The 24,556-nt window shown below is 42.4% G+C and overlaps 2 protein-coding genes across 6 annotated transcripts; one reads left to right on the forward strand and one right to left on the reverse strand.

Annotated features, from left to right (window-relative positions):
- Window positions 1-404: 404 nt before the first annotated feature.
- pet117 (PET117 cytochrome c oxidase chaperone) lies at window positions 405-3,971 on the reverse strand. The gene is made up of 2 exons (XM_074631323.1): window positions 3,781-3,971; window positions 405-554 (listed from the first exon to the last, which is right to left on the reverse strand). Exons 1-2 carry the CDS (start codon window positions 3,874-3,876, stop codon window positions 405-407), a joined length of 246 nt encoding a protein of 81 aa, XP_074487424.1. The 5' UTR covers window positions 3,877-3,971.
- Window positions 3,972-6,335: 2,364 nt separating this feature from the next.
- On the forward strand, window positions 6,336-24,415 carry rrbp1b (ribosome binding protein 1b). 5 transcript variants are annotated; one of them, XM_074631216.1, is made up of 24 exons: window positions 6,336-6,447; window positions 9,472-10,161; window positions 10,988-11,127; window positions 11,813-11,935; window positions 12,329-12,481; window positions 13,381-13,499; window positions 13,700-13,853; window positions 14,873-14,969; window positions 15,157-15,236; window positions 15,639-15,676; window positions 17,070-17,162; window positions 17,854-17,896; window positions 18,123-18,163; window positions 19,283-19,370; window positions 19,857-19,937; window positions 20,670-20,762; window positions 20,919-20,990; window positions 22,288-22,374; window positions 22,546-22,638; window positions 22,721-22,792; window positions 22,875-22,967; window positions 23,669-23,752; window positions 23,841-23,913; window positions 24,205-24,415. In XM_074631216.1, the coding sequence occupies exons 2-24, from the start codon at window positions 9,498-9,500 to the stop codon at window positions 24,306-24,308; spliced, it is 2,685 nt and encodes an 894-aa protein (XP_074487317.1). In that variant the 5' UTR covers window positions 6,336-6,447; window positions 9,472-9,497; the 3' UTR covers window positions 24,309-24,415. The 5 variants fall into 5 exon arrangements, with proteins under 5 accessions (XP_074487317.1, XP_074487315.1, XP_074487319.1 ...); XM_074631214.1 differs by having other exon boundaries at window positions 23,841-23,912; window positions 24,192-24,415; XM_074631218.1 differs by having other exon boundaries at window positions 23,841-23,912; window positions 24,210-24,415.
- Window positions 24,416-24,556: the final 141 nt, after the last annotated feature.

Consider the following 24,556-nt stretch of genomic DNA (forward strand, 5'->3'; position numbering starts at 1 on the left):
CAGAGGACAAACCATGACCAGAGGACAAACCAGGACCAGAGGACAAACCAGGACCAGAGGACAAACAAACACTACTGTTGAAACGTTATTAATCAGCTGTTCTATCGATGCTCTTCTTCTCTCCTTCAATAATAACTATTCTAACAGAGATTAAAACAGAAGAATTCAGACACCAAATGTTTTATTTAAAGAAGAATGAAATGAGTCAAACGTCCCGTTAGAGGATGTCCCCACAGTGTTGTGTGATGGGAGAATACTGTTGAACTTGCATGTTGAATGAGTTAATTAAGCATCAGTGAACCACAACGAGTCAACTGGGCTCTAAATATTTACTCCACAGTGTGTTGGTTAGTGATGATCTCCAGCCTCTCTGTGTGTGAACAGGTGGACACAGGTTACCTGTCTCAGTGGTCCTGTGGATGGAGCTCTGTCAGCCGGCGGCGTCTCTCCTCCTCCAGCTGTGTGGTCAGAGTCCTCTGCTCCTCCAGCAGCCTCAGATTCTCCTTCTTCCTCTGCAGCCGCTCCAGATCCCTGACGACGCCCTCGTGGAGACGCTGGACCACAAAACACAACAACAACAACAACATCAGCTGTGATTCATCCTGATGAACGTCATCATAATCCATCACATGATGACTTGTTTCAGTCTGGACCAAAGAGGACAGACAGACAGTTTTACACTGTAAATAGTCTCACTACTACTAATAACCCAATTCAGGAGTCCTTAACAGAAATGTAAACTGTTCAACCCTTGGTTTCATTTGTAATTGTTCGATCATGTTGTCTGTGTTATTGCAGATGGTATACATTTGGCCAGGGTGTTTTATTTTATTAATATTTTGGAAGTTGACCCTAAGCTCCTATAATAAGTCTCTAATAAACTGTGTGGCCCTGAAGGACAAACATGTCCCATTAAAACCACCATGTTTGATCCCACGGCCATTACAGCATCAAATCATTCATCCTAATATATCAGGATTTAATCTGGAACACTGGACTTTCACTATTTTACACCAGATTGAGCCATTTTCTCATGTTTGCCCATTTTTAAAAGGGACTGTTTGCAAGAATCAGAAATGTCTTGTTAACAGCGACACCTGTGGCCGTTAAGTCAACTAAAGTCAGCGTCCTGTTGCTGGCGCTTGTGCTTGCTCTACATAGACATGAAGGAGCATCACTCAACACAGTGAGGAGACACACGTCAGCTAAAAGCACAATATCACTCTATATTTCAGCTGCTTGGCAGTAATGTTAGCTGACCAGACCAAGGTCTCTCCATGAATCAATGCTGATCCTAGTGTTGGCTTTTCCCGCCTCAGCCTCCCGACCGCGGCCGGAGGGAACGGGGGAGACGCCGGAGTTTTGGTCGGAGACGATAACGTTTCTCTCTGCGGAGCCCCGTCACTTCACAAGACACGGGAAACCTCTGTTGGTCTGGAGGAGCTGCAGCAGTTATTTCTGCACAAATGTCCACTGAACATTCACTAGATATTCTCAGAGCTAAACTAACTCTTCTGCAGTGTGGAGTGAGCAGCATGCACGTGAGAGGTGGAGAGAGAGAGAGAGAGAGAGAGAGAGAGAGAGAAGGAGCGTGGTGTGTGAGTGAAGGCAGGCAGAGGAGCAAAGTACAGCAGAGACTCCGGTCCTGGAGACCAAAGCTACGGTCTCCCCCGCGTCCTCCGACCGCGGCCAACACTGTTTAACAGCTTCACTAGATACAACCAAGAGGTTTTGGTGCTTCACTGTAGTTTGTGTTGGAGTCTGAGTCTGAATGCATGAGACACCGACCTGCAATGATCTTTAGAAGTTACAAACAGTCCCTTTAACTCTGCCAACATCGCACACATTGCACCTTTAACTACTGAATGTGAAGCTAACTTCACATTCAGTAGTTAAAGTAACTTCCTCCTGAAAACACAAAGTCACTGAAACACCCAGCAGCTCATTTCGTCACTAACGTGTCTCTGATGCTTCTATTCTGAAAAACTGTACCGGATGTTGTTACTAGCTGCTAGCGGCTAGGTAGCGGCTGTATTATTATGAATCTGTAGTTAACCGTCAGCTTCAGTCAGTCAGCTTCAGTCAGTCAGAGTCAGTCAGTCAGCTTCAGTCAGCTTCAGTCAGTCAGAGTCAGTCAGCTTCAGTCAGTCAGCTTCAGTCAGTCAGCTTCAGTCTGTCAGCTTCAGTCAGTCAGAGTCAGTCAGCTTCAGTCAGAGTCAGTCAGCTTCAGTCAGAGTCAGTCAGCTTCAGTCAGAGTCAGTCAGCTTCAGTCAGTCAGCTTCAGTCAGTCAGCTTCTGTCTGTCAGCTTCAGTCAGTCAGAGTCAGTCAGTTTCAGTCTGTCAGCTTCTGTCTGTCAGCTTCTGTCTGTCAGCTTCAGTCAGTCAGCTTCAGTCAGTCAGCTTCTGTCTGTCAGCTTCAGTCAGTCAGAGTCAGTCAGTTTCAGTCTGTCAGCTTCTGTCTGTCAGCTTCAGTCAGTCAGCTTCAGTCAGTCAGCTTCTGTCTGTCAGCTTCAGTCAGTCAGAGTCAGTCAGCTTCAGTCAGTCAGCTTCTGTCTGTCAGCTTCAGTCAGTCAGAGTCAGTCAGTTTCAGTCTGTCAGCTTCTGTCTGTCAGCTTCTGTCTGTCAGCTTCAGTCAGTCAGCTTCAGTCAGTCAGCTTCTGTCTGTCAGCTTCAGTCAGTCAGCTTCAGTCAGTCAGCTTCTGTCTGTCAGCTTCAGTCAGTCAGAGTCAGTCAGTTTCAGTCTGTCAGCTTCAGTCAGTCAGCTTCAGTCAGTCAGCTTCTGTCTGTCAGCTTCAGTCAGTCAGCTTCAGTCAGTCAGCTTCAGTCAGTCAGAGTCAGTCAGTTTCAGTCTGTCAGCTTCTGTCAGTCAGAGTCAGTCAGCTTCAGTCTGTCAGTTTCAGTCAGTCAGTTTCAGTCTGTCAGCTTCTGTCAGTCAGAGTCAGTCAGTTTCAGTCTGTCAGCTTCTGTCAGTCAGAGTCAGTCAGCTTCAGTCTGTCAGTTTCAGTCAGTCAGTTTCAGTCTGTCAGCTTCTGTCAGTCAGAGTCAGTCAGCTTCAGTCTGTCAGCTTCAGTCAGTCAGTTTCAGTCTGTCAGCTTCTGTCAGTCAGAGTCAGTCAGCTTCAGTCTGTCAGTTTCAGTCAGTCAGTTTCAGTCTGTCAGCTTCTGTCAGTCAGAGTCAGTCAGCTTCAGTCTGTCAGCTTCAGTCAGTCAGTTTCAGTCAGTCAGCTTCAGTCAGTCAGTTTCAGTCAGTCAGCTTCAGTCTGCTTCAGTCCGCTTCAGTCAGTCAGCTTCAGTCTGTCAGCTTCAGTCAGTCAGCTTCAGTCAGTCAGAGTCAGTCAGCTTCAGTCTGTCAGCTTCAGTCAGTCAGTTTCAGTCTGTCAGCTTCTGTCAGTCAGAGTCAGTCAGCTTCAGTCTGTCAGCTTCAGTCAGTCAGTTTCAGTCTGTCAGCTTCTGTCAGTCAGAGTCAGTCAGCTTCAGTCAGTCAGTTTCAGTCAGTCCGCTTCAGTCAGTCAGTTTCAGTCAGTCAGCTTCAGTCTGCTTCAGTCCGCTTCAGTCAGTCAGCTTCAGTCTGTCAGCTTCAGTCAGTCAGCTTCAGTCTGCTTCAGTCCGCTTCAGTCTGTCAGCTTCAGTCAGTCAGCTTCAGTCAGTCCGCTTCAGTCTGTCCGTTAAACACCGGCCGGTTGTTATCTTAACGGTTAAACATTCCGTTAACTTCCGGTGACCTCCACAGCTAAGTTAAGCTAAGCTAACTGTTAGCTCGGTTCGGTTCGGTTCGGGTTACCTGTCTGTCCCAGGACTGGTTGAGGTGAACAGCAGCGACAGTGCTCAGAGTCAGAACCACAGAAACACCCAGAACCACTCTAGACACCGCAGACATCACGCTAGCGTTAGCTTCTATTAGCTTCAGATGCTAACCGGCTCTGAGGTCCAGCAGGCTGCTTCTTCTTCTTTGGTGTTTCTTGGCGGTTGGTGAACCAGCTTAAAGATGCAGTACCGCCACCTGCTGGCCTGGAGGGTGGGTCATTCTGGATAATCATTACTATATCTCACAAAATAAACAAAACAAAAAAAGTTTTTTTTAAATTTTTTTATTATTTATTTATTTTTATTTTTTATTGTGTCTTTTTTTTATTTATTTTATGTTGGTTTTGTTTAATTTCGGTTGTCCTTTTATGTTTGTCACAGCTCTTTGTTTATGTTTTCGCTATGCTTCTTCTGTATGTAAATGTTTTTAATGTTTTCTGCTGTTACTATGGATACTATCATTTTGAAATAAAAAATAAAAAAGATATATATTCTATGGAGTCTTTGGTTTAATCCTGTATGTCCTATTTTCAGATGTGTAATGTCCCAGTGTTCTTGCCAGGTTTTGTGCATGTAGTCCTTAATGATCGTTGACAATCAGCCGCCTGGTATCCAAACAGCGCCCTCCTCCGGCCTCTACCAGCATCCTACAGGAGAACTGTTAAAGCTAATACAAGTACACATACCACAGTGTAGAAATACTCTGGTACATTCAACATTTAAGTACAAAAGTACGAGCATTAAAATATAATTAAAGTACGAAATTGAAATAAGAAAACATTAAAATATACTTAAAGTACGAAAAGTAAAAGTACCCATTCAGCAGAATAATCTATAGTATACTATTGTATTACAATTATTGATGCCAAATGTTTTTGAATATTTTACAGATATTTTTCAGATATTTCACTAATATTGTTCTGCAATTTAACTAATATTTGTTTTTATCATATTTGACTAATATTTATCTCATATTTAAAATATTTTTCCTTTATTTTATTAATATCTTTCTGATATTCTATTAATATTTTCTCATATTTTTCTCATATTTTAAAAATATTTGTCTCATATTTTATTAATATCTTTCTGATATTCTATTAATATTTTCTGATATTTTACTAATGTTTTTCTCACATTTTATTAATATTCTTTTGATATTTTATCAATATTTTTTTATATTGTTTCTGATATTATACTAATATTTTTGGGATATTTTATTTGTCCAACTCTTTAATGTTGCAACTGGTAAAGGTGGAGCCAATTTGAATGACTTTATATACTGCTGGTAGTTTAATCTATAATAATACAGCATTTATTAGTTGATTATATTTTGTTTTAATAATCTGAATCTGTAAAATAACTAAAGTTAGTTAATAAATGTAGAGCAGTAAAAAGTACAATATTTTTCTCTGAGATGAAGCTGAGTAGAAGTAGAAAGTGGCAGAACATGGAAATAGTAGTATTTTTTAATAGTATCTTTTTCATATTTTTTATTGTAATCTTTCGATTCTATATTTATGTTCTTGACTTTTACAGTACTGTGTCATATTTTTATTTCCTCTTACTATGTTCAATGACAAATACCTTGTAAGTGAAAATAAATGTGATACTGAAATATTCCAGTAAAATACAAGTAAAGTGTACAGTACAAAGTTGTACAGTACTTGAGTAAATGTACTTAGTTACATTCCACCACTGGCTGTTAGCATATTCAACAACATAATATAGAATAAAAGATGATAACAAATTTATTAAATTAAAGAGATGAATTGAAATGTCGAAACATAAATACGTATGTTCTCAGCGGGTTCTTCAAATACATTTCTATAATGTTTTACGAAGCTTTTGGTTTTATTATTATTCATAGACAGAGATTAAGAGGTGAGCTCAACTCTTTGGCAACCAAAGAGGTTTGTTTATGGATAAAGAAAATGAACCCGATGTTCTGGACATTTGTTATGTGAGTAACATAAATCCTCCAGATGTGACAAAAATAAAACACTTTTATTGTTTTTTTTTCATTTTTATTATGCCTGTGATAATAACAAGTCATATTTTTTAATAATTAAATCAGAATATTTAAACATGTATTTAATTTGATTTAATACATGTTTCATTATTTACTAAAATAGATTATTTCTGTCATGTAAACAAATGCTTACTCAAAAATTACATCACAAATATTTATCAGAAATATTTAACAATAAAACAAAAATATTGAAATTAAAATATTATTTTATTAATTCTGTTAGAAAAAAATGTGTTGTTGAAATAATAGAAAATAAAATGATATATATATATCTTTTTATTTCCATTACAGATAAAAGTACTTTATTATTAGAAATAGTATATTTTACTATTAATACAATAATATAACAATCAGCACTGACTTTTAACAGAAAAAAGTAGTTTTCTATTCATAAAACAGTAAAAATAAATATTTTTATGTGAATAAAATCAGAACGTCAACATTTGTCAAATCTGTAGTTTTAAGAGAACTACATCTCCCATGAGGCTCTCTGGGTTAAATGTGACGTCCCCGCTGACTGACCAATGAGGAGCCGCGCTGCCGGCGGGGGGGCGGAGCTTCTGGTCTCGTTCAGAGAAAGTGCCACGACTCTGCAGCCTGACAGACTCAGCTGAGGTGAGGAAAACTATTTATACATTTCATTTAAAACTCAAATTTAACAAGTTTTCTATTGCACTGCTTCTAAAACTACAAATACACATTAATACTATACTCTGAAACTACAAATACACACTGAAAATACAAATACACACTAATACTACACTCTAAAACTACAAATACACACTAAAACTATACTCTAAAACAACAAATACACACTAAAACTACACTCTAATACTACAAATACTCACTAAAACTACAAATAAACACGAATACTATACTCTGAAACTATAAATACACACTAAAAATACACTCTAATACTACAAATACACACCAATACTACAAATACACTAATACTATACTCTAATACTACAAATATACACTAATACTATATTCTGAAACTACAAATACACACTAAAACTTCAAATACACACTAATACTATACTCTGAAACTACAAATACACACTAAAACTTCAAATACACACTAATACTATACTCTAAAACTACAACCAAAGTGATTTCCTATAGAAACATCTGGGAAAGAAGAAAACATCTGTCTGTTGTGTGTGTCGGTGGTTAAAGTCCGTTCATGAGATGAATGTTTTAAAGAGGCTCTCTGTTAAAAACACAACTTATATAAATATAAACAGTATGTATAAATACAAATAAGATATTAAATAGAGTTTGAGGGCTGCAGACTGAACACATCTGTGTGTGTTTTTATTTAAAGGGTTCAACTTTTAATGTGAAATTCAGTATCTGAGGTGTGAGTTACATAACTGTGGGTGTGTGTGTGTGTGCCTGCGTGCGAGTGTGTGTGTGAGTGTGTGTGTGTGTGTGTGTGTGTGTGTGTGTGTGTGCGTGCATGTGTGTGTGTGTGCCTGCGTGTGAGTGTGCGGGTGAGTTTGTGTGTGTGTGTGTGTGTGTGCCTGCGTGTGCGTGTGTTCACAGTACAAAGGGTTAATTGTGGATTCGGACACGTTGCTCTTTCTCTCACTGTGTGTTCTGTAAAACATATTCTGCAGTCAGAAATATAAAACATATTCAGGTACTTCAGTAAAACTCAATATAAATAACATGATGGAAGTTTTGGGAACAAAGTGTACTTCAAGTATAAAAAGTAAAATATCTCGTTATGCAGAGTCGTGTTTATATTATCACATTATTGAATCAATATTATCATGTGAGCTGTATCTGAATGCTGTCGTTGGTGCAGCTTTTAAATAATTCATATGTGAAAACAAAGAATCAACTTTTATAAACTCATCAAATGTTTTTTTAGCTAAAGTACCTCCAGCTGTTAGATAAACACACGCAGCACAGTAGAAGTATATAGAAGTGGAAATACTAGTAAAGTAACTTCCCGTCACTGCTGACACTTTTATCCAACATGTGTTCTGAGGCGGTTTTATGAACCTAACATGTAAAAAATGTTCATGTCTGCATCTCACGATTATTTTTCATGAATCTATTGATTATTTTATTGATTAATCGATTGTTTTACCTTCAAAAACACCAGAAAACAGTGAAAAAGCAGAGTTCCAGGTGGTTAACAGACCACAGATGTTCAGTTTACTGTGAAATAAAACTGTCACCAGACGATACGGTATGGTACGGTACAGTACAATACGGTACGGTACGGTATGAAACGATACGGTACAGTACGGTATGAAACGATACGGTACGGTACGGTATGAAACGATACGGTACGGTACGATACGATACGGTATGAAACGATACGGTACAGTACGGTATGAAACGATACGGTACGGTACGGTATGAAACGATACGGTACAGTACGGTATGAAACGATACGGTACGGTACGGTATGAAACGATACGGTACGGTACGATATGAAACGATACGGTATGAAACGATACGGTACAGTACGGTATGAAACGATACGGTACAGTACGGTATGAAACGATACGGTACGGTACGGTATGAAACGGTACGGTACGGTACGATACGATACGGTATGAAACGATACGGTACAGTACGGTATGAAACGGTACGGTACGGTACAGTACAATACGGTACTGTATGGTACGGTATGAAACGATATGGTATGAAACGATACGGTATGATACGGTACGATACGGTACGGTACGATACGGTACGATACTGTGCGATACGATAGGGTACGGTACTGTACGGTACTGTACGGTACGGTACGGTACGCTACGGAGAAACACATACCAATGTAAACCACAACAAACAGATATTGCACAAGATCTGCATAAAAACAGCATAAATAAGAGATAAAGATAAGAACACTATGACGCTGTCACACAACCCGACCGCCTCAAGAAACATTATTTAAAACACCGATTGAGGCACAAACAAGTTTTTAAGACAAGACTTAAATGACTCCAACAACAAAATGATTATCAAAATAGTTTCAGATTAATGTTCAGTCAATAATCTAGAGCTGCAACAATTAGTCGATCAACAGGACATTAATCAGCAGGTAGTTTGATAATCGATTCAGATGCTTTTCTTCGTCACATGTGATCGTATTTCTCATTTATCTCGTATATCTTTGAATTTATCGGCTCAAATAAAAACAGTGTTTGAATACGACATCTTGGCCGGTGGGAACTTTTAATGGTCATTTCTGACATTTTACAGACAAAACAATTAATTGACTAATCAATAAAATAATCAGCAGATGAATTGTTAGTTGTAGGAGACTAATCAATTAATCAGATCATCATTTCAGCTCAGCACATCATCCTTTGGTTTACAAGACATTTGTTAATAAAAGAGGCCGACTGTCACATCATCATTAAAACGTGCTTGATTTAAATACAGCCCACTGAATGAAGGTTTAGATTGAATCAGTGACGCTGAGCACACAGACGGTGACCTTTGACCTCCAGTTAATGATCAGCTGGTAAACAACAACCCAGGAAAATCAATATAGTAGTTGAGGTATTTTGCTGTGAATCAAAGTATTGGGTGGATTGTAATCGTCAAGCTCCACCTCTAGTGTTGTCTGGCTCTCCTTCAGGCTGAATGTCCGCCGTCTTTATCCTCCAGACTTCCTGTCCGACACTCTGGTCACCATGGACGTCTCCGACCCGCAGACACTCGGCTTCATGGTCTTTGGAGGATTCATGTTCATCTCGGCGGTGGGCATCGCCCTCGTCTCCACGCTCTCCATGAAGGAGACGTCGTATGAGGAGGCGCTGGCCAAACAGCGCCGCAAGCTGGTCCAAACGCAGCCTCAGAGAGCAGAGAAGAAGAAGAAGGACAAGACCCTGGAGAAGAAGAACAAAGCCAAGAAGAAGGAGGAGCGGCCCGACGAGAAGCTCTCAGACCCAGGCAGCGATGGCGGCGAGGAGCCTGAGGTGGTGGCTTGTACCGAGCCAGAATCTGACCCAGAACCTGCAGCTGAGCCGGCAGCTGCTGCCCCTGAACCCAAACCAACACCTGAACCAGAACCAGAACCCATCGTGGTCACCGCCACCGCCACCGCCACCACCATCGATTCTCCTCCGGCGCCATCACCAAAGGAGAAGAAGAAGAAGAAGTCAGCCAAGGTGGAGCTGGCTGCTGTGGTGGAAACCGTTGCTAAGGAAGTTCTGGTCATGGCCGCGGCGCCGGTGGTGGACGTGTCTCCGGTGAACGTCGTCACTGAAGTCACTAAAGAACCAACTGTTGCTAAAATTGAAGAACCCAAAGAGACGGCGAGCAAGAAGAAGAAGTCCAAGAACAAACCTGAACCAGGTGAGTTAACGAATGAACGGGGATCATCGTGTTTATCGACCTCAGAAGAACCAAACTGGTCGGACTCTACGGTAAAATAATGTTTAATTAAATTATGGATTTCAGTTTGATTAAATTATGTCTGATTAAAGCTGGTTATACACTGTACGGTTTCAGCCCGTTTCCAGATTTTACTCCCCGACGTCAGCGCCTTCTTTATCCTCTTTTTACAGTAATCAGAGCGTCGCTATCAAGATAACAATGAAGGCTACAACAGATATAGCTAGAAAAACTTAGCTAACTTACCTCCAGTTCTCTCTGGACAAGCCGTACTGTCCACGTCTTCCTCGCCACGAGTCCATATGACGTTAGGTCAGATGATGAAGGCAGCATGTTTCGGCCTTGTTAGCATCGTGACCCGTACAGACCTCTGTTAGCTAACAACCTTTACCTGCCTCGGAGCTTTCAAACCAAACTTTATTGACAACTGTCAACAGAAAGGCCCGCTGGAGCTGACGATCAGACAGTACAGTGTGATCACTCAGGTCGTGGCTGACGATCAGACAGTACAGTGTGATCACTCAGGTCGTGGCTGACGATCGGACCGTACGGTGTGATCGCTCAGGTCGTGGCTGACGATCGGACCGTACGGTGTGATCGCTCAGGTCGTGGCTGACAATCGGACCGTACGGTGTGATCACTCCGGTCGTGAGCTTTGGCTTCACATCGCAAATGATCTCCTCGTACAGTAGGAGTAGGAAGTACGACATTTATAGAATTACAGTGTACAGTGTATGGCCAGCTTAAAACAGAACATCCTGTCCTTTTGTCCTGGTTTTTCTTTAAGTGACCGACTCCTCCGTGCCACTGCCGTACGGCGAGCTGCTGTCTGCCGTGTCCAACGGGACGCTCAGCGACGACGAGATGCACAAACTCACGGAGGTCCTGAACCAGACAGCTGGTGTCCGCCAAGACTCTTGGCAGCTGGTAATGATTTAAATAAGGGCTATTCAAGTGTTCGTACTGGGAAGTTGATTTACCTCAAAATAAATTATCAGTTATTGGTTAAAGACGTTTCTCCTTCCCAATGTAAGTCAATGGGAAAAGGCATTTTTGGGGCCAATGGCATCACGTGTCGGACACGGAAGTTGTAGTACCGCCGTTTGGCCTCTACGGAAATTTGATTCACAGCCCGGGGCTCTTCCTGGAGGCTTGGATATATACAAATTATAGTGCATTACTTTTTGTAGGTATAGCTACGAACAGTTTATTGAGACCAGCCTGCAATATACCATTCACCAGATACCAGCTAACGTTAGCAGCTAGCACGCTTACCAACTAGTTTTAGCAGATGGATCAATACAGTGACATAAATAGCATTCAAAAGTTAACGTTCGACTTAAGTCCAGTGTTCGAGGTAGCACACGACCACCAACACTGTTGAGGTGGTCGTCCATTATTGGGTGTTGAGAAGCGGACGGCCCGTTGTTATTCTGAAACATCAATAGTGCTCGGTGTGGAACGGCTTTAAGTCTGATGGTGTTGGCACATGCCACCATTTCCACTACATCACCACCTTCCAACCCACGTGACCCGAAAGCGGCCGTAGTGTGAATCATTCTCCACGTTCGGAAAGCTTTTAAATAAATCTGAGTCTTTGTTTGACCTTCAGGCCTGTCAGAAAGGAGACCCACTGTCCGTTCTGAAGAAACAGCTGGAGGAGAAAGAGAAGCTGCTGACCACCGAGCAGGAGGGCGCCGCCACCGCCAAGAGCCGCCTCCGAGATCTCAGCAAGGTGAGCCAGGAAGCGTCCAGATCGTCAATCGTGTGATCTCTGCGAGATTCATTCCTTCAGTTCTGTTGGTTTTGTCAAGGTGACAACAATGCTACCCAACAAGGAACAGTACCGAGACACCTTAAAATATCTGAGATACAACGACAAGTCAGTAGAACAGATGGAAATGTTCCAGACGGAGGGGACTGAATCAGACATGTCTTAAAATAACCACTGAAGAATGTGAAATAAGGCAACTGACTCCATTAGTAAGATTCCTCTGGACTCTAGACAGAGGAAACAACCAAGCAAATACATTTGGACAGTTGATTAAATTAACATGTTGGCTTCAGACCTTCAGTGTTTCATAAGAAAGTCAAGGTTACTTTAGGCTTCCTGTGTTTCCTTCTTCAGGAACTTGGTGCAGAGAAATCCAAGGTGGCGTCTTTGGATGCCCGTCTGAAGGCGGAGCTGAGTGCTCAGGTTCAGAAGGTCGATGCCATGCAGGCCAGAATGGAGACTGCTAACCAGGAACACCTGAACCAAACCCAGAAGCTCAACCAGAAGGTACAAACCATACCAACTAACTCTGAATCCTTCAGTGGCAGATCAAAGGAAGCTTTTCAGGGCCAGTAAAGTCTCAAGTCCAAAAGGGCAAGTCTAAGTAAAGTCTCAAAACCTTGCGGGAAAATCTAAGTCAAATCCCAGAGGGAAAGTCAAAGTCGAGTCAAGTCCTTGAGGGCAAGTCTAAATCAAGTCCCCAAGGGCAGATCCAAGTCAAGTCCCCAAGGGCAAGTCTAAGTCAAGTCTCAAATCTTGTCAAAGCAAGTATCAATTCAAATAAAGTCTCAAGTCCAACAGGGCAAGTCTAAGTCCAATCTCAAAACCTTGCTGGAAAATCTAAGTCAAATCCCAGAGGGAAGAGTCAAAATCGAGTCAAGTCTTGTAAAAGAAAAGTCTTAAGTCTCAATTCAAGTCCTTGGAGGTATGCCTAAGTCATGTCTTGTGTCCTTGAGGGAACATTTGAGTCAAGTCTCAAGTCTTGTCAAAGCAAGTATCAATTCAAGTCTAATGCCCTTGAGGGCAAGTCTAAGTCCAATCTCAAAACCTTGCAGGAAAATCTAAGTGAAATCCCAGAGGGAAGAGTCAAGTCTTGTAAAAGAAATGTCTCAAGTCAATCTCAAGTCCTTGAGACCAGATCCAAGTCAAGTCTGAAATGTTCTCAAAGAAAGTCTCAATTCAAGTCTAAAGTCCTTGGAGGTATGTCCAAATCAAGTCACAGGTCTTCAAGAGCAAATTCCAAATCTGTGAGGTCTCTGAATGCTGATCATTAAAATGACTCTCAAAGCTGTTAATAGTGACTTTAAGTATCAGGGGTCGAGTTCTGTCTGACTGGTTGTTGGCCGGCACAGATAAGCTAAGTCCTTGTAGCATGTTTTAGCTAACTGTCTGTTAAACTTGAACAGATCGGGGGTCTGCAGGAGCAGCTGGAGAACGGTCCCAACGCTCAGCTGGCCCGACTGCAGCAGGAGAACTCCATCCTCCGAGACGCCCTGAACCAGGCGACCAGCCAGGCCGAGAGCAGGTAACGCACACAACGACCGACCGCTAGACTGGGTCGTATCGTAGCTCCTGACCTGTAAATAGCATTCATGTCAACATCCGAGTCGTTGTTATGACTGTGATAACTCTGGTTGTTAACAAATGACAGGACTGGTTCTGTCGGACCCCGTCAGTCCACCAGCTTCCTTCCGTCATCCGGTCTAACCCTAACCCTCCCTGCAGGCAGAACGCGGAGCTGGCCCGTGTCAGGCAGGACTGCGTCCGTCTGGGTAAGGAGTTGACCGAGCGTACCGACGCTCTGCGGGCCGACGAGGAGCGCAGGAAGAGCCTGGAGTCCAAGATGGCTGCTGCCGAACAAGAACTGTCCCAAGCCCAGGTCAGAAACACAGAACTGTAAATGTCCATTCTTCAGAGAGAAAAGCTCACCAAGCTGCATCTGTGGTTTCTTACTTCTTTCAAATACTTTAAAAATGTCTTCTCCAAAACACCTTTATGTTAACATTCAATATGACGGTGGAGCTAACAGGAAGTGACCATGGACGTATAAAGAGAACTGGATACAGCGTCGGAGGCTCCCGTTCATTCCTATGAGAGAGTCTCAGTGGAGCATGAAGCCGAAATCGCTCGACTGTCAGATCATCGGCGTTCTTCCTCATCCATTGGGCCCATAGATCAGGCGCAGTAGCGTCTCCTTTAACTCCTCCTCCACCTCCTCCTCCTGCCTCTCGCTCCTTTAACTCCTCCTCCCGCCTCTCGCTCCTTTAACTCCTCCTCCACCTCCTCCTCCCGCCTCTCGCTCCTTTAACTCCTCCTCCACCTCCTCCTCCCGCCTCTCGCTCCTTTAACTCCTCCTCCACCTCCTCCTCCCGCCTCTCGCTCCTTTAACTCCTCCTCCACCTCCTCCTCCCGCCTCTCGCTCCTTTAACTCCTCATCCCAGCTCTCGCTCCTTTAACTCCTCCTCCCGGCCCTCGCTCCTTTAACTCCTCCTCCCGGCCCTTGCTCCTTTAACTCCTCCTCCCATCCCTCGCTCCTTTAACTCCTCCTCCCGGCCCTCGCTCCTTTAACTCCTCCTCCTCCTCCTCCTCCTGGCCCTCGCTCCAGCCTCGGTCTGGGTCTCACTCACATGAACGGAGGAAGGGAAATAACTCTGGATTCAGCTGTTAGTGCGTTTTAATGATTCAGACTGGGGAGTTGATTCACCTCAAAATAAATGATCCTCTGAGTTACAGACGTCTCTTTCCCAATGGAAGCATGGGAAAAAGTATTTTTGGGCCCGATGGCGTGACGGACATGGAAGTTGTAGTACCGCCGTTTGGCCATTACGAACGTTTGCTTCACAGCCCGGCGCTCTTCCTGGAGGCTCGGAAGTGACCCGTTTTTTCTGTTTGTTTCAGCTGGTCCATGAGGACGCTGAGCGTGCTCAGCAGCGGCGACTGGAGGAAGTGCGTTTGGAGCTGAACGCGGCGCAGCAGGAAGCCGCTGCCGTTAGCGGTGAGTGTTTCTGTCAGTGTAAAGCTAACTCCGCCCACAATGTCCCAGGAACTATGGATAAGTCCAGGAATGATCACAGGAAATAAAACATTCCTTCAGTACACAGATTTCTGTATTTCCATCACGTCTCAATGTTCCAGACAGCCAGTAACTCAATAACAGGATTGTTCTGCTGTTGGTCCCTCAGAGCTGCAGGGGGCGCTGGCGTCCAGAGAGACCGAACTACAGGAGCTCAAGGTCCAGCTGGAGAGCCGCGCTGCAGCCCAGGTAAATAACCTGCTATTATTAAACAACTCCTTTGATTGATTTATATTGATGACAACAAATTGCTGTTTATTCTGTTGCTTTCTCCGCCTTCATGACCCCCTCACTGCTGATTGAAAGGAATGTGAAGACATTTATTTGGTTCCTCTTGTTTTCCAGCCAGTGTTTGTTAAGCTAGCTGCGTGTTTCTCTCTCAGAAGACATTTACTTAAAATGAAATGAGCCTTTTGCTGGTTAACATTGATGGCTACATCTGCAGTAATAAGTAAAGTAGACTTTGGACCAAATCAATAACTTTGAAAGACAATCTGTGAAGGGAATGATTTTCTCGTAGAGTTTAACTTTAACTTTTTAGTTGTCAAATAGCATCCGGTCTTGACAGCACCGCCCTGTTTGTGTCTGCAGGTGGACCGGTCGTCTGAAGTGGATCAGCTGAAGAACTGGTAACTGTTCTGCTGTCACGTTATTGAACCAATGACTCCGGCCCTGTCTACATGGATACAGAGATTTTACCCTCCGTTGAATTCTGTCCACACAAACTTCGTTTAACAAAATATCTCCGTCCACAATGGACGTCAACCTCCGGGTCTGCACAGTGAAGCCGATGCTGAAGAGCCCTAAAGCTGCATCCTCTCTACCAGCCAGCAGGGGGCGACTCCTCTGGTTGTGTAGAAGTCTATGTGAAAATGAGCTTCTACTTCTCTCTTGATTTATTACCTCAGTAAACATTGTAAACATGAGTTTATGGTCTCAATCGCTAGTTTCAATTCTTCTTGGCCAAACACCAAGATGAGGACGTCCAAAAACCAAGATGGTGACGGCCCAAAACCAAGATGGTGACGGCCCAAAACCAAGATGGTGACGGCCAAAAACCAAGATGGTGACGGCCCAAAACCAAGATGGTGACGGCCCAAAACCAAGATGGTGACGGCCAAAAACCAAGATGGTGACGGCCCAAAACCAAGATGGTGACGGCCAAAAACCAAGATGGCGACGGCCAAAAACCAAGATGGCGACGGCCAAAAACCAAGATGGCGACGGCCAATTCCAAGATGGCGACGGCCAAAAACCAAGATGGCGACGGCCAAAAACCAAGATGGCGACGGCCAAAAACCAAGATGGCGACGGCCAATTCCAAGATGGCGACGGCCAAAAACCAAGATGGTGACGGCCAAAAACCAAGATGGCGACGGCCAAAAACCAAGATGGCGACGGCCAATTCCAAGATGGCGACGGCCAAAAACCAAGATGGCGACGGCCCAAAACCAAGATGGCGACGGCCAATTCCAAGATGGCGACGGCCAAAAACCAAGATGGCGACGGCCCAAAACCAAGATGGCGACGGCCAAAAACCAAGATGGCGACGGCCAAAAACCAAGATGGCGACGGCCAAAAACCAAGATGGCGACGGCCAATTCCAAGATGGCGACGGCCAAAAAGCAGTAGCTGGTTATTTCTTTTTTTTATAGATATTTGAGATTTATCTTTCTGGTTCACGGCGTGACGTGTTATGTGGCGAAACCGAAATGTGACTCATGTGGACGGACGACGTGGTGGAGTTGCTGCTTAGCGTCACCGTATTGTTGTCGTTGTCTCTGGAACATGCTCATTACACAAAGCAACAATGGACATGAGCAAATTGATGAGATGACATCATCGTTTCCATGAATACACAGTAACCAGAGAAAAAATCTCCGTTTTAGTCACCTAAAAGTAGTTTACGTTGACGAGAGGCCGAAACGTAGAGGAAAATGTTCGTTAATGTGTAGACGGGGCCTGAGATGTTGTGGAGGTGTGGCGGATTGTAATCTGACTTCCTGTGTGACTTCCTGTCAGCGTGCAGCTCAGAGACGAGCAGGTCGTCGCTCTGGAGGCGGAGCTCACTCAGCTGAGGGCGGAGCTACAACTGACGTCTTCACAGTCAGAGAGGTCAGAAACAAAAGACGCACAAAACATTTAATGTCCTGATTCAGAATCCTCCGATGTTACTTCAGTCGGGGTTTTCTCCTGGTGCTCAGGTTTCTCCCACAATTCCAACTCGTGCATCAGGCTAATTGGACACTAATTACCCCAAATATGTTTTAAGATATTTGGGGGTAATTTAGAGTACTAAAAAAACTTTAACTGATCATATTTCAGAAAAGGTTTTCTCCTGGTGCTCAGGTGTATATACTGTATATATTAATAAGAAATAATTTATTAATAAAAAAATAAAAAACAGTCAATTAAAATTTCCGATACGTCTCTCTCTCTGAGTAAATTGTAGATATCTACATTGTCCTTTTTAGATAATCTAAAATTAAATTATGACGTTGTAGATATCTCTAACTGGAGTTAGGGAGAGTCTAAATGTAATTACAGATATCTAGAATTAGAGTTGTGACGAGGTGAAATGACGTTCTAGATATCTGGAATAAGAACTCTGACTAGTCAGAATGTTATTGTAGATATCTCTAACGTTAATTCAGGATAGTCAAGCTGAGATATTAAATGTTAAAACTTCTTGACTTAGAGTTTGATCACAGCAGCATCTGGTGGACGTCGGAGGAACTGCAGCTCAACAACTTCAGTTAAAATCTGAGATTTTGTAAATAGTTTATTTGTTTCTTTGTGTCCTCAGAGTGAAGGAAGATGAAGCAGCAGCTGATCAGACGCAGAAAGACGTATGTTTAAATAATGTCATCATCATCATCGTGTTTACCTGCCGGTGTATCGTCACATATTATTTTACATGACCATTAGTTAAAAAAAAGACCTGGAACATCCAGACGTCCTGGATGCTGTCAGAGGGAACCGCTGATTCAGGCGGTTATTTTCTGTATTGTAATATTAAAAACAAGCTGTGAGGTTTGTGATGTTTCTTCTTCTTCTTCTTCTTCTCCTCTGCAGGGATCAGGAAGTGAGACGGAGTCTGAGCAGCCGTTTGAAAGGTGAGAAACACATCTGGATTAAACAGCTGATTCAGGACTGAGTTCTGGAGGAAAGATTCATTTTCTGGTTTTTGTGTTTAACAAAATTAATTAATTTTAAACCTCTATGTGACTCTTTCAAAGTACAAAAAAAACACATTTTATTTCTCCCATTTTTATTTAAAAAAACATTTAACTGAAATACAAGATCCTTCATGGCAAAACATATCCATGTTAACTGATGTCTGTTTTTAAATGCTAAAAGTAAAATAGTCTTCAAAACATAAAAGATCTGCCGCTGAAATGATTTCAAACTTTTTAGTTTTTATCAAAAATCTGGTAGAAATGAGCGTCAATATTTAATAACGTTACTCAGTGAAGCAGAATTATTGACCATGTTGTGTTTGTTGACGTTGTGTTTGTTGTTGATGTGTTTATTGTCTGTTGTTGACGTATTTATTGTTTGTTGTTGACGTGTTTGTTTTTGTTGTTGACGTTGTGTTTCTTGTTGTTAACGTTGTTTGTTTGTTGTTGACGTTGTTTTTGTTGTTGTTGACGTTGACGTGTTTGTTGTTGACGTTGTGTTTGTTGTTGTTGTTGACGTGTTTGTTGTTGACGTGTTTGTTGTTGTTGTTGACGTGTTTGGTGTTGACATTGTGTTTGTGTTTGTTGTTGACGTTGTGTTTGTTGTTGTTGTTGACGTGTTTGTTGTTGACGTTGTGTTTGTTTTTGACGTTGTGTTTGTTGTTGTTGACGTGTTTGTATTTGTTGTTGATGTTGTGTTTGTTGTTGTTGTTGTGTTTGTTGTTGACGTTGTGTTTGTTTTTGACGTTGTGTTTGTTGTTGTTGTTGACGTGTTTGTATTTGTTGTTGATGTTGTGTTTCTTGTTGTTAACGTTGTTTGTTTGTCGCTGATGTTTGTTTGTTGTTGTTAACGTTGTTTGTTTGTCGCTGATGTTTGTTTGTTGTTGTTAACGTTGTTTGTTTGTCGCTGATGTTTGTTTGTTGTTGTTAACGTTGTTTGTTTGTTGTTTGTTTGTTTGTTTGTTGTTGTTAACGTTGTTTGTTTGTTTGTTGTTAACGTGTTTGTTTTTGACATGTTTGTTGTTTGTTGTTGACGTTGTGTTTGTTGTTTGTCAGTCTGGAGAGAGACTCTCAGCTGCTGCATCTGGAGGAAGAACTACAGCAGCTCAGAGAGGAGCTGCAACAGGCCCGTAACCACGGCAACGTGAGTCCAAATCAAACACTTCATATAAACGTTTCCTATCCTAATTATCCTTTAAAGTGTAAAAACAACCTGATGATAGAAGTTACTTTATTACAGAAACATTCATATATTGATAAAAACGTTATTTAAACGTTAAAGTTTTCTGTGTTGTGAAATTTTTTTCATGTGAAATTTTCAAACAAAAAGTTGAAACGTCCAAATTGGGAGAAAAGTTTTGAAAAATGTGAAAACTTTTTTAAACAAAATCTGAAAATACATTCTGAATTCTGGGTAAAAAAAGGAAAATTTGTTGTCATAAATATAAAAGTAATAAATCAAATATTTGTCATCTTATTTCTGGTGTGAAATAAAAAATAAATCTACAGTTTATTCTTCACAATTTCTGTGAAGTTCAACAAGTTTGGATGGAAACTGAGTTTTAATTCTGATACTCATTTAATGTTTGAAAATGAACCAATGACTTTTCTTCCTCCTCATCATGTTCAGGAGCTGCAGGACCAAATGGCGACGCCTTCGACTGCAGAGCGTGAGAGCGAGCAGCGAGAGGCGGAGCTTAAAGCAGCGCTGGTCAGTTTATTCAATATCTAAAGATCTGAAATCAATCAGAGTGATCAGAGACCAAAACTAAAGAAGCATTTTATTGTGAAGTTAAAGATGTTCAGTTTGTTTATACTTTGACTTTTACAGTGTGCTGAACTTGCATGTCCCATGTTGTAAGTCACATGTTGCAGGTTGCAGATCGCGTGTTGCAGGTTGCATGTCACATGTCCCATGTTGCAGGTTGCATGTTGTAGTTTGCATGTTGCATGTCCTATGTTGCAGGTTACATGTTGTACGTTGCAGATCGCATGTTGCAGTTTGCATGTCACATGTCCTATGTTGCAGGTCGCATGTTGTAGGTTGCAGATCGCATGTTGCAGTTTGCATGTCACATGTCCTATGTTGCAGGTCGCATGTTGTAGGTTGCAGATCGCATGTTGCAGTTTGCATGTCACATGTCCTAGGTTGCAAGTCGCATGTTTGCATGTTGCATGTCACATGTCCTATGTTGCATGTTGTAGGTTGCATGTTGCATGTTGTAGGTCGCATGTTGCAGGTCCCAGGTTGCATGTTATTGGTCGCATGTTGTTGGTCGCATGTTGCATGTCCATTTTGCATGTTGCAGGTCACATGACTGAAGAATCAGACTTTTATTTTGAAGATGAAGATGTTCAGTTTGTCTGTACTTCACAACTCCAGTGTAATGAACTGACAGTTTTTTACACTGTAAAAAAAAATATATATTTTTAACGTCTTCAGACTGAAGCAGAGTCCAGGTTTGACACCCTGCGTTTGGACTTCCAGGCATCGTTGCAGGTTCTGTTTCCTGGCGTCTCTGTGGAGGCGGAGCAGGTCGGTCAGCTGTTTCCTGTTTATTTATTATTATATTATTATTATTATATTATATGTATTATTTTTCACTGTGTGGACTCAGAGTAAACAGCAGCAGGAGCTTTAAGAGCCTGACAGTCAGAGCTCAGGTGTTAATAGTGTTGTGTTTCCTTGCAGAGCGACTGGATGCAAAGTTTTACTCTGAAAGTTCAGGAGAGTAGAAGTGAAGCGGAGAGGTCTCACTCTGAGGTAAAAACACAACACGTTTCCTGAAAAACACGCAGCTGCTCTGACCTGAAATCTGGTTTCAGAAAAACTCAAGAAATTCTTCAAAAATAAACTTTTTCAGATATTTCTATACGAGAAGTCAAGAACTCACGTTTTCCTGAACTCGGGATTATTTTCATGGCAAGTTTTCTTTCAGACATTTTGAACTTCAGTATTTTTTCAAGTGTTTGTCCGGAGCTGTGGAACTTTTTAATGAAACGTGAAACTTTTACAGAAACTCTCTTTTCTTTTGCTGAACTTGAATTTAGAAACTTTTTCAGGAACTGATGAAGTTTTTCTCAGAAGTCTGAACCTCTGGACGCCTCCAGGAACATTTTCAGTTCACAGTTTAATGATCTTTAACAGTTATGTTTAATCAGAATTTTTAAATTTTCTGTCATTCGGACACTTCAGGAACTCCAGAATAATCTTTATAAAAGCTCAAACTCTTGGGAATAATTTCGTGAATTTTGTTTCAGAAAGTTTTAGAGAGTTTTACACCTTTATAGAAACTGAGTTTTCTTTGCTAATATCAGGAACATCTCTATAAACTTCTCCAGAAGTCAGTAAATCTTAGAACACAGAACCAGCGGCGATGAAGGCCGACTGTAGCGTCGCCTCACGTCTCTTGTCTCGACCAAAAAGTTACACTCGAACACACCGCAAAGACGACAGCCGGCGGCCGACTACCACGTACGTTCTGTTACTGCGTGAGAGGAAATAACTCTCCTCACCAGCAGGCGGTGATAGTCTGTATTCATCATTCAGAAAGGGAAACAGGAAGAGCGAGGACGGCTGTTTCTCTTCTCCTGCACTGATTGGTTGAAGCTGAACAGCCAATCAGAGCGACTTCTCTCACTGACGAGCTCCGCCGCCGATTCAACATGTTGATGAACTCCAAACACGGGCAGACTAGAGCCGACGGTGACGGACACGCCGCAGATGCTCACCGACGACCTCAAACTGTCCGACTGCCGACCGTCAGCTCGGCGTTTCAGAACCTTTAAGGAACTTCATCATGAACTCAAGGACTTTTTTTTTAGTAGAAATCCTTTTTTGGAAACTCAGAATCTCGAAAATGTTTCAGTAAAATTTTTAGGAACTTTTCCTGAAGATTTTCTGGAATTCTAAAACTCAGAAACTTTTCAGGAACTTTCTGAATCAGACAGTTTGATCAATAAATGATGAAATTAATGTTCATTAAATGAGATGAGATGAGATGAAATGAGATTAATGCTCCTGTGTGATGTTAATCATGTTGATGTATTTTGTGGTTCAGCTTCAGTCGAGGCTCAACGAGGCCGAGAGGAAACAGACTGAACTGCAGACGGAGTTCCATCAGAACACGAAGCTGCTGCAGGAAACGGTAACAACAACAACAACAACAACAACTTCACGTTAATAAACCTGTAAATAAAACGTCTTCATCGGACCTTTCTTCTTGTATCATAGTTACTGTGTACAGTGTATCTGTACTGTATCAGCTTCTCTTTTACAGTTCTGGGTAATCTTGAACGGTTGTTTTCTCCTCTGACAGGAGGCAGAGCTTCAGGCTCTGCAGCGACGCTCTGAAGAAGAAGAAAACATCTGGAAGAACAAACTGTCTGAAGCCGAACAGCAGAAACAAACGGTGAGTTTTACACCATGTTTCTAAAATATAAATGTGCAACGCTATGAGCTGGTTCTCAGTGTGCGATTGCTGCTGTCTGCAGGTCCTGGATCAGCTGAAGCTGCAGGAGGACGACGTTCATTCGAAGAGGACGGAGACAGAAGACACTCAGCAGGTCTGTCCTCTCTGTCCGTCTGAAATAAAACCGGCTGGAAACTCGATGTTGGTCGTTAACGTTGAGTTTTGTTGTGTTTCAGCTTAAGGAGCAGCTGATGCTGCTGGAGGCACAGCTGGAGAAACAGCTGGAGGAGGCCACCTTCAGCCAGAGCTGCTGTGAGGAGCTCGCTCAGGTTGGAACTGCAGCACACAGCACACAGGTTGCATGTTGGATGTTATAGGTCGCATGACGCAGTTTGCAGGTTGCATGTCGCCGGTCACATGATGCAGTTTGCAGGTTGCATGTCGCCGGTCACATGACGCAGTTTGCAGGATGCATGTTTCAGGTCACATGACGCAGGTTGCATGTCGCCGGTCACATGACGCAGTTTGCAGGTTGCATGTCGCCGGTCACATGACGCAGTTTGCAGGTTGCATGTCGCTGGTCACATGACGCAGTTTGCAGGTTGCCAGTCACATGACGCAGTTTGCAGGTTGCCGGTCACATGACGCAGTTTGCAGGTTGCATGTTGCAGGTTGCATGTCGCATGTCACACTGAACCTGATGTAGAAATACAACGTAGCAAAATAAACAAACAACTTCCATTATTGATTAATCTGCTCAAATTCGACCCGTTTCTAAAGTTTGGATGTGAAACGAACCGTTAACTTCTGATCAGAACGAAGCTTCATCCTCAACGACGTGTTCTGGGTCACATTAGACCCGGTAGTAACTATGGGTTGTTTATGTTGACAAATACATAATAAATGTTGCCAAACCATCGCGAATAACAAAATAATTCATCAAAACAAAAATCTTAGTATTAAAATCCGATAATAACGATGATAATAAAAGTTGAATAACACTTTGTAATAATATTAAAATCACCTCCAGGTGCAGTCGCAGGTGCAGCAGCTGTCCGTCAGGCTGCAGGCGGAGCAGCAGCAGCGACAGCAGCTGGACAGACAGCTACAGCAGGTCAGTCACATCTGGAACATCTGTCACGTTTCACTGATGACAGGAAGTGAGGTCAAACGTTTCCTTTGTTGCCGTTATTGTTTTTCAGGCTCAACAGGAAGTGTTGGAGCTGCAGCAGCAGCAGGTGGAGACTGATCAGAGATCTGCTGCTCCGCTCCAGGTTGGTTCAGATTTAAGATTCAAACAAAATTGAATTCACATTTTAAAGATTTTAAAACTGGACACAGACATCAAACAGAGAGGAAGCACTACTAGTAATGTCTGAGCAGCTTTTTCCATCTTAAAAATATCTTATGGTGCCAAATTTATCCCGAACATGATCAATAAATAAATAGCAGATTACTGATTTTCTGCAAAACACTGAATTTTCTTTTGACGAGAATTTAAAGGTCAAACCTTCCAGAAGTTTTGTTGAGTCTGAATTCTTCTGTTTCTGCAGGAGGAGACGGTCAAGGAGACGGAGACAGTGAAGGAGGAGACGGAGACGGTCTTGAAGGAGGAGACGGTCCAGGTGAAGGAGGAGACGGAGACGGTGAAGGAGGAGACGGCGGTGTGAGACATGTCTTCATGTCTTGTTACCATGGTTACATGGCAGAGCAACAGAATCACAGATGATGAAGAGAGAGCGACGTGAAATGTGTTTTAATAAATAAACTAACGTCTGACTCGACTGTTGGTTTTTATTCTTCTGATGTTGAAACGCAGCAGTGACGTGTGCAGAGCCGCTGATTCTAGAGACGGTCAGTTATTGATCGCTGCTCTCGGCTCAGTTGTTTGCTTGGATTTATCGTCCATCAACAAACA

Source organism: Sebastes fasciatus, chromosome 3 (genome assembly GCF_043250625.1).
Source record: "Sebastes fasciatus isolate fSebFas1 chromosome 3, fSebFas1.pri, whole genome shotgun sequence".
Taxonomy (NCBI): Eukaryota; Metazoa; Chordata; class Actinopteri; order Perciformes; family Sebastidae; genus Sebastes; species Sebastes fasciatus.

Coding starts and splice junctions, on each gene's coding strand:
- pet117 (XM_074631323.1), bottom strand. CDS start 3,876: ATGTCTGCGGTGTCTAGAGTGGTTCTGGGTGTTTCTGTGGTTCTGACT. Junction 555..3,780: donor ACCAGTCCTGGGACAGACAG/GTAACCCGAACC, acceptor TTTGTGGTCCAG/CGTCTCCACGAGGGCGTCGT.
- rrbp1b (XM_074631214.1), top strand. CDS start 9,498: ATGGACGTCTCCGACCCGCAGACACTCGGCTTCATGGTCTTTGGAGGA. Junction 10,162..10,987: donor CAAGAACAAACCTGAACCAG/GTGAGTTAACGA, acceptor TTTTTCTTTAAG/TGACCGACTCCTCCGTGCCA. Junction 23,913..24,191: donor GATCTGCTGCTCCGCTCCAG/GTTGGTTCAGAT, acceptor CTGTTTCTGCAG/GAGGAGACGGTCAAGGAGAC.